Genomic DNA, 9,268 nt, shown 5'->3' with positions numbered 1-9,268 from the left:
TCTGCCTGCCCCGGGCGTGGGTGCCGGCCGGGGGCGGGCGGGGGGTGGGGGGCGGCCGGGCCGACCGCGGCGGGGACCCGGGGTCGCAGGGTCGGCCCGCAGCTCGGGGGCGCCCCGCCCGCCCCGCGTCCGAGCCGCCGGGGGAGGAGCGGGGGGCGTGGCCGCGCCCCCGGGGGCCGGGGCGGCCGCCGCGGCCGGGAGGGCGGGCCTTCCCCCGAGTGACGGGGCGGCGGCCCAACCGGCGCCGGGGCGCGGGGCCGGCCTTCCTGCCGCCTCTTCCGCTCGCCGGCCGCGGCGCCTGGGACGGTTGCGGTGGGTCTGGGCGCTGGGAAGTCGTCCAAGATGATTAAAAAATTCGACAAGAAGGACGAGGAGTCTGGTACGCGCGGGGCTTCTGACGCCCACCCTCAGCCGCGGGGCCCCCTCCCGCCCGCCGCCACCTGCTTTGGGGACTGCGGGCCGGGGGCGTGGGCGCCGGTGTGCCCGGGGCCGGCGCTGCGGCCCGCCCCTCCCTCCGCCCCGCGCCTCCCGGGGGCCGGCCCCTGGCCCCTCCCCCCGGGCCGAGCCGCCCCTCGGGTCGCGCGCGCGCGCGCGCGCCCGCCCGCCCGCCCGCGCGCCGCCTCGGGCCGGCCCCGCCCCCGCCCCGCCCCGCCCCGCCCCCGCCCCCTCCCCACCCGCTCGCGGCGCGGCCCCTCAGCAGCCCCCGCGGGCTCGCCGGGGTGGGCTGCCCGCGCAGGAGGCGCGCCCGCGGCAGGTGGCGGAGGGCGGGGGCGCGCGGCGAGGCGGGGGCGCCGGGCGCGCTAGGCCCAGAGCGGGTCGGGGGCGCCGGGACAGCGCGTGTAGGAGCCCCGGGGTCTGCCCGGGGGGGCCTGGGCTCTGGCCGGTTCCCGGGGCCCGAGCCCGCCCCTTGCAGGGCCCTAGCTCGGTTAACCCTCGGGCATCCGACAGCGCGTGCCCGGCTGACACCCAGCTTTGGTCCAGAGCAGGTGGAGACGATGCCAAGAGGCCTTAAAACAAAATTTCTCCATGTTTCATCGCTGCTCTCACAAGGTGTGGTAGGGGGTTGGCTTAGCGAACCTCCATGGCGCCTCCCAGCTTGGTGATTCTCTGCTAAGTTGTGAGTTTCTGCCTCTTAGGAAATGTTAGAAACACATCAGGTAGTGATTGCCTTTATGGAAATCCAAAAGGCCCTGCCATGATCGTCTTTCTTATTCTTCGTTCTGTGGACACGACAGATGATGCTTGTAACATGTAAAGGGGGGCAGGGGACGAAGACACTCATTTAGGACCGGGTTCCTGCAAAACTGAAGTCCAGGATCTTACAGGGTCTTAGACTCTGACAGCGCTGGTGCCAGAATCAAAATGGTTTGGTTCAACTGACAGGGATTTTAGTGATGATTATCACTGTGATAGCCAAGGGGTTCCCTCACTTAGGATTTGCCCAGCATTCAGTACCCTTCTGTGCCAAGTCAATAAATTTGTGTAGGCCTCTACTTTAAAGGACATTTTTTGTTTTATAATGTAGGTAGTGGCTCCAATCCCTTTCGGCATCTGGAGAAGAGCGCTGTCTTACAGGAGGTATGGCTTGGAAGTATATTGTGTTCTCTCTTCCATTTTAGAAGGTAGGCAGAGAGCCCCTGAGATGCTGTGGTCCAAAGTAAGAATTAAGGAATGGAACTGAGTTCAGAAATCATAGGCTTGAGGGGAAAGGAAGAGGGGTTACTTATAGGAGAGTCTAGAGTTTACAGAAATGCAAAAATGCACAGGCTCGGTCACGTTGAAAATTTTAAATAAAATGCCAAGAGAGGTGTATAGTACAAGGCTATTGAAGAAAGTTATAGATATTAAGCTTCTTGTATTCCAGTGATGTAGATGAATATTGTGATGCTTAACAGATAAAACCCATGAAGTTGAAGTTGAAACTCTAAGTTGCTAACACTATTTGGATATTTTGATTAAGTAATTTTCATATTTATTTTATGAAAATTATTTTATATATTAAAGTCAATTTTCCGTAATCTATGTTAGACAAGGTAGCCATAAGCAAATGAGTTAGAGTATAGATTAGGAAATCACGGCCACATCTATTAATTTATATACCATATTAAGTTGAAACTGTAAGTTGCTAACACTCTTTGGATACTTTATAGATTAAAGTCAGTTTTCCATAATCTATGTTAGACAAGGTAGAAAATACTTAAACATTATGTAGAACAGTGTCTTTTGTTTCCATAGGCTCGTTTATTCAATGAAACACCCATCAACCCGAGAAGATGTTTGCATATTCTTACAAAGATTCTTTACTTACTGAACCAGGTAAATTGTTTTGATTTTCCTCAGATTATGTATCCTGGATAAGACAGACATAACATTCAGCGAAGTACTTCCTGGAAAATACAATTATATTTTTAGTTCACTTAATTTTAAAAGCTACTATGTTTGATTAACACAATGATATGTAAAACTTCTTGAGGACATGGACCATGACATGTACTTTGTTTTCATTCCTAAGTACTAAACCAGCTAAGCACATAGGAGATTCTCAGCACTGATTTGAATTTAAGAAGTATTAGTTATATGTTCATAGATTTGTTCAAAGGTCTTTATGTCCTTCCAAAAATATAAAGTCTTCGATAAATTCCAGATAGATATTATTTTACCCTTTTGGTGCCTGTGTAGGGGAATGAACAATATAAGTGTGCAGCCTTGATTTTGATATTTAAGTTTTATATTTATTATCCCTACTCTACTATTACTGATGATAACGATTCTGGCCTTTATTGTTTTGTGCCTTTTTGTCCTTTTGTATAAACAGGATTATACACCTGTTTTATAAAGTTGTAATTATTAAATGAGATAATGCATGTGAAGCTTACAGCGTTGGACACATAGTCAGCATTCAGGAATTGCTTTCATTCGGCCATTCAGTAAATATTTCTTACACACCTGCTATATTGTAGGTGCTGGATATATAGCAGACAAACCCAACAAAGCTATTTGTCCTAAGGGAACATAAATTCTGTTTGCTAATTTTATCTTGTGGAGTTTTTGTTTTGCTTCAGACTACAAAATCTTATGAAATGTTTCAGGCCTTAGAAATGTGATTTTGTATTTTAGATTCACGTGCAATCAAACACACACATGCACACCACCTGGTTTATAGATGGTGCTAAGAAAACTGTGATTTACAGTTTGAATTTTTCCGTGATATTTGCTTTTTACTATGTTTCATAACTGAGTACATCATCCAGAGATTTACAGACTTTTGTAGTTTGCAACTAGAGACTGAGCAACAAGTGCTTACTTGTAAAAGAGATATGTCAGTTCACAACATGATATCCTTTTGTGGCAGCATATTAGAAACATTTATGGCAAAGTTAGTTTGATTCAACTTTTCATAGCACCCACTGTGTCAAATTGACTAAATCCATTATATGAGTAGAGTTTATAGAAATTGAAGTTGGTGTGGAGTATATTGGGCAACACCTCGGTGATGGGCAACTCATGCTGATGTATTTCATTATCTTGATAAGGAAATTACCAGCACAGTCTGATAAATAAACATAGTCAGCTACATAAATATGTTTGGGAACCTTAGTTTTATCTTTCCTACCATTTGGTAGAGCTTTGTGGAAAAATACTTTTTAAGATTCCCACCAGACTTGATATAGCTGTGTTTTCTGGATTTCGAGTCAAAGAATGAGGACTATGTTTATCAGTATGACTGAAAAGTATATGGACTTCTATGTATTCAGTAAATATTTGTGAAAGAGCAAAATCTCTTGCTGATTAACAAATTGGATACTCTGATTAAAGTGACTGAAAAATCTTTTTATCCTCATGACAAATAGATTGAAGACCAGCTATATTCTATGTGAAATCTGAGTCTCTGAAAAGTGATTGATATATAAGGTTGCTTTTAATGAAGAAATTATTAAAAAATGGTTATGTTCCAAGTAGCCTGTTAGGAATATTTGCGGTGTTTAGATATTAGTGAAACGGGTTACCTAATACATTGCTAATCAAAAAAACATGGTTACCAGATTAGTAGCATTCACATCACTAAGAACTGGTGAGAATTGCATAATGTCCCCAGGCTTCCTCCCAGAACCACTGAATCAGAATCTGCATTTTGGCAAGTTCTGCAGATTGATTTGTTAAGCATATTAAAATTCTGGTCCAAAGCATGTTTTTTAGGGACGTGAGCCAGTATTTTGAGATCTCCTAGCAGCCCTTTCAGCCTTACTTTATGTGACTAATGTGGTTCCTGCCCTTTTTGCTATTTTTTTTTAAGATTCCTAATAATTATTGTTTTTTTAAAGATCTATCCATTTATGCATACAATTGCTGGGGCACAGGCCAGAGATGCTGGGGCAGTGAGAGGACTCACCAGAGACATTGTGGGGAGCAGAACAGGCAGAATGACTGAAACACACTGCTGAGGGGAGCAGCGGGTGAGACAGGAGAGGTCTGCCTCGCCAATTGGGTTTCTCTCTGGCCGGCCGGGGATCGAACTCGTGCTGCAGAGGCTGTGGATTGCTCCATAATGTGATGCTTAACCCCTTGCGCCAGCAGGGAGGCCCCCTAATGATTAATTCTTTACAGTTAGATGTTTATTACATTCCTGTGACATGGCATGCTTTGTGCTGGGCACTGGGCTATGGAAATGTATAAGGTATGATCTCTATATTAGTCAGCATAGCAATAATATTCTGATCACTTGCTATTATTTTCTACCTTCTTGTAAATCACAGTTCTTCAGGGAAATTAAAATAGTTTATGCTAAAAGGCTAGAGAACATTCTACACTTGATCTTAGCCAAAAGGCCGAGAAGCTGTTGGGTAGAGGACATTCTAGACCTGTTGTAGCTTGGTGTGTGATTTTAACTTATTTAAAATAAGAGACAGCTAAATAGCTATGCCATTTTATAAATTAAAAGTCAGAAAAATAATGAAGAGACAAAATGTTTACAGAGAGTGCTAAAAATTTTTTGCAAAAATAAAGAAAAAATCATTAAGGTGACTTTAAGAAATTGTTTTCAATTTTATTTAGGGTGAACACTTTGGAACTACAGAAGCCACAGAAGCCTTCTTTGCAATGACTCGATTGTTTCAATCTAATGATGTAAGTCTTTTTCTTTTTCTTTTTTTAATTCTTTCAGGCTGAGAAGGCTACTTTTTCTGATTTTCCTGGAGGTACCTAGTGTGTTCTAAATTAAGGAAGGTTGCTTCGAAAGTTTAAAATTACTTGTCTTCATAAAATTTATAAGTACTCATTAAAGAACACGTGAAAATGTGTCATATAGAGCTGTTCACCCACAGATCTATCATGCAGTCATAAAAATTGTTAATATCCAGTTTCCGGTGTGACATTCACTGCAAGGATGCACTAGTGTAGAAGTGTGTGGACATCGCTACGACGTCCCTACGTTCCTGGTCAAGTTTCTGGTAGCCCTGGACTTGCTGTTGGTCAGCAGGGCAGCAGTTGAGCAGAAGAGCCTGGTGCAGAGTGCAGAAGAGCACATGGGGCAGGGAGAAAGCAGAGTGTGGACCCGCTGAAGCCGCCAGCACCTCTGCATCTGGTTCTCATTACCATAGACCACCCCGACTTTCAGAGCATAACCACTGCTGCTGTACTGCTGTCTTCCAAATGTGGCACATATTTCTCTTTCATCCAGCTCTAAGTCATAGCCATGTAGGGAAGGGGACTCTGGAATATAGATTTTCCAGCTTTCTGTTAGCATAAATTGACAAAATCTTGAAGTTCTTTGGATATATATTGCATATCATCACAGGTCATGCTCTGTGCCTGGTGCCCAAGATATTCTGGGGTTTGAGTCTGATGATATGTCTAGATAATGACAGGTTTCAGGAGTAGGTCTTCGGGAATATCAGCAGTCCCCCTGTAAGGCTGCTGTTTCTGGATGCCACATTTTCAGTCAGCTGGCGATTAATACCCTCAGCTGGGGATGTAGGACTGCTTTCACTTGCAAAGGAGATGTGGAGGAGTTTAGGTGTTCACAACTCAGCTTCAGCAGACTCTCCCATTTTCTCCCATTCCAGTTTTCAGGGCCCTGCTCCTTCTCAATCAGGACCCCAACTTTAACATAAGATAACCTGCAAGAATCTAAATTGAATTTGCATTGTAATTCAACCATCTACAGGATATGCTTTTCAGAACTCTCAGCCTTGTGTCCATATGACTTAAGACTTTCTACTAAGGCATTGTGGGGATTACTAGTTCCTCACCCTGGATCTTCACTTGTGAGTTTATTTTCTTTACCAAGTTCTCCAGTGCACTTTGCTGTAACAAACTAGTCCAGATACAACTCATTTTTACTGAAATGTTCTATAGCAGCAAGTGCTTGTTTACCTAAAGCCATACCTTCTACAGGTCCTTGGTTATACTTGTCTATAAAGGATAATTTAAGTATTTTGTCACTGCATGCCATGAATTGCCAGTGTCCATTTACCACTGGAAATGATAATTAATGCCTTTTATCAGGTCAACTAAGCAACTTCTCATTCCTATCCTCAAAGTCCTGTTTTCCTTTCATTACTCCCTAAACCGAAAATTGTGGGTTCAATCAGGGAAGCAAAACTACTATGTTATTATAGAATTATTTATGAAAGGAAATAGACTACGAAGATAGTCTGCTAGCTAGTGGGAGCAGAGAGGAACTGTTATAAAAGTCATGGGAGACTGTTTCCTCGTGGCTGTGAATTTGTGGCCTGTGTCTGGTGGTGGACCTGAGGTCACAGCTGTTCAGAGATTGAGGTCATGGTATGGGGAGGAGGTGCAGAGCAGGGAAGACACAGAAGGAGGACAGACGTCTAGCACAGAGGTTGATTTAAGAAAAGAAGGCATGGAACAGTTTTTAGGAAATAGATTAGGGAAATACAGGATTATTGGACAGGATGAATAACTCCTTGAAGTTAGTGGTAATAGATTTAAAGTAAGCCAGGTAGCAAGGAGAATGTTATTTTTTTTCTTCTAGCTATAGGTTGTTTGGTTAGGAGGCAAGAAAGAATAGGGACTGAGGGCCTCCCCGGTGGCATAGCGGTTGAGTGCTGGGTTGCGAAGCTGCCCGCAGCCTCTGCAGTGCCAGTTCGATCCCCAGCCACCAGGCGAGGGTCCCACATGGCACGCAGACCTCTCCTGCCACCCACTCCTCCTCTCAGCAGTGTACTTCGTCAGTCTGCCTGTTCTGTTCCCCGCTCTGGCTTTGGTGAATTCTCTCACCCTCCAGTGCTTCTGACTGTACCCAGTGCTTGTATAAAGGAATAAATAAATAAATCTTTAAAAAAAAAATAGGGACTGATTGCCACAATTGAAAGGTTGATAGGATCAATAGATCAAAGGTTGATAGGATCATGATGGCGTAAAGAAGATGTTGGAGCCAGGAGTGATGATTGGCGAGTAGAAGATTTGTAAATAAACTTGCAGCAGGGATACTGTTATTGATACAGGTTGTGACAATGGAAGTGGGAAGTTGCAGTAGGAAGAGAGGGTTATTGGAGTAGGAGAGGTCAAGGAATGGAGTAGGAGAGGTCAGAGTTTTAGGAATATTGTGTGTAGATATTAAAATCACTGATAATTATTTGGGGATACTATTAGAGATAGTGTTTTTCTGAAATAAGGGGAATAACCTGGCGTCTATATGTGCAGTCATAATGTTGGCAGGTGGTACAGTCTAAGGCAGTTTCTTAGGGAAAGAAAGTAATGTAGTGAAAGAGATTGGAACAACGATCCTGAAAAGGCAGATGAGGATCAGCTTGGACAGCTTTCCTGCCTCTTGGTCTGGGGGTATGAACGTTGTAGGAGAGAAAACAGTCACCCCTGGAGAAGACCACAGGGGCGTCCTCAGTGGAGAGCCAGGCTTCAGTTAGAGAAAAGACGAGAACACTCAGCGGAAAGTTTAAGGATATTAGGGCTTTTGCTGATCAAAGTGCCAGAGAACAGAAAGGAGGGATTTGGAATTTGCAGAAGGACGAAGATGGAATCAGATTAGGTGTCACCCAGCTGCATGGCAGTAAGTGTCCAAGTGAGTAATGACCAGGATTTGTAGATCATGGACACAAACATGTAATACATACAGCTACTTCAGGGTTTTTGTAGTGACCGAAGAAGTAGCTGTATATATTACATGTTTGTATTCATAATCTATACTCAGTATTTTTGTGTTTTAAGATATAAATGACAACATCATCACGTTGTTTCACGGTTTAAAACAACCTGTTTTTGAGATCTGTGCACTTGCTACTGTACTTTATTCAGTTTCACTGCTGTGGAATCACAGTGTGTGCATATATAATATTCCCATTATTTATTCATTCTCCCATTGGTAGATATGAGTTCCTTCTACTTATTTGCTATTACAAATGATAGTTCATGTAATGTTTATGTATGTGTCTTCTTGTGCACTTAGTGAGAAATTTTCTGGGGAAAATACCTGCAAGTGAAATTTCTAGATAATACTAGTTATTTGATCTTGTCAAAATGGTCTTTAGGTGGGTTGTACCAGTTTACAGAGACATAGCTCCAAATCCTTTGCCTATTCTTAATAATTTATTATCAAACCTAAATATTTGCCATTTGGAAGACTGTTAAATGGCATGTGTTTGTGGTTTTAATTTGCATTGTGATGATCACTGCTGAAATTGAAAACCTTTTCATATGTTTAATGGCCATTTTACTTTCCTCTTATGTGAATTGTTCGTAGTCTTTGCTTGTTTATGCTCCTTCTTCGGATTTGTGGGTTTTAAATTGATTTAGTCTTTTTGTGAAAATAAGCTTTATTGAGCATAAATACATGACAGATTTTAAGGGTACAAAGTTTTGACCAATGTCTATAGTCATGGAACCACCACCAGAGCCATGATAGAGAAATTTTACCTCTTCCCAGAATGTGCCTGCACTGTCCTTAGTGATCCTCTCCTCCTCCAACCCTTAGCATCTGGCAGTCATTGATCTGCTTTCTAACAACAGAGCTTTGCATTTTCTAGATTTTCATTTAAATTTAATCTTTCAGTACATAGTCTTTTATGATTTGTATGTCTTACTTCTTTCACTTAGTTTATAGCTTTGGGGTTGACCCAAGTTTATGCGTGTGGCAGTAGTTTGTTCATTGTTATTGCTGAGTAGTATTCCATAATATGGAGAGTGTCTGTTTATCCTTTCAGAAGTTAGTGGATAATTGAGTTGTCTCCATCTATGGAAACACAGCTGTTAAAAATATTCCATATGGGCCTCCCCGGTGGTGCAGCAG

At 43.5% G+C, this 9,268-nt stretch overlaps 1 protein-coding gene and 1 pseudogene across 2 annotated transcripts in view; one reads left to right on the top strand and one right to left on the bottom strand.

The window, feature by feature from the left end:
- The first annotated feature begins 258 nt into the window (after nucleotides 1–258).
- Nucleotides 259–9,268, top strand: part of COPG2 (COPI coat complex subunit gamma 2) — a 91,765-nt gene continuing 82,755 nt past the window's right edge. Inside the window, exons 1-4 of one of the 2 annotated variants that reach the window (XM_037513187.1) lie at nucleotides 259–379; nucleotides 1,526–1,578; nucleotides 2,236–2,316; nucleotides 5,053–5,124. In XM_037513187.1, the coding sequence (XP_037369084.1) occupies nucleotides 343–379; nucleotides 1,526–1,578; nucleotides 2,236–2,316; nucleotides 5,053–5,124 (243 nt within the window). In that variant the 5' untranslated portion in view covers nucleotides 259–342. Of the gene's footprint in view, nucleotides 380–913; nucleotides 1,051–1,525; nucleotides 1,579–2,235; nucleotides 2,317–5,052; nucleotides 5,125–9,268 lie in introns of those variants that run through there. The other variant, XM_037513185.2, reaches the window with a different exon arrangement.
- On the bottom strand, nucleotides 4,671–4,838 carry LOC119252160 (U2 spliceosomal RNA; annotated as a pseudogene).

This window comes from Talpa occidentalis, unplaced genomic scaffold (genome assembly GCF_014898055.3).
Source record: "Talpa occidentalis isolate TD23 unplaced genomic scaffold, MPIMG_talOcc4v2.1, whole genome shotgun sequence".
NCBI lineage: Eukaryota > Metazoa > Chordata > Mammalia > Eulipotyphla > Talpidae > Talpa > Talpa occidentalis.
Note: the sequence above shows the minus strand (reverse complement) of the source record. Positions and strands in the feature narration are given on the sequence as shown.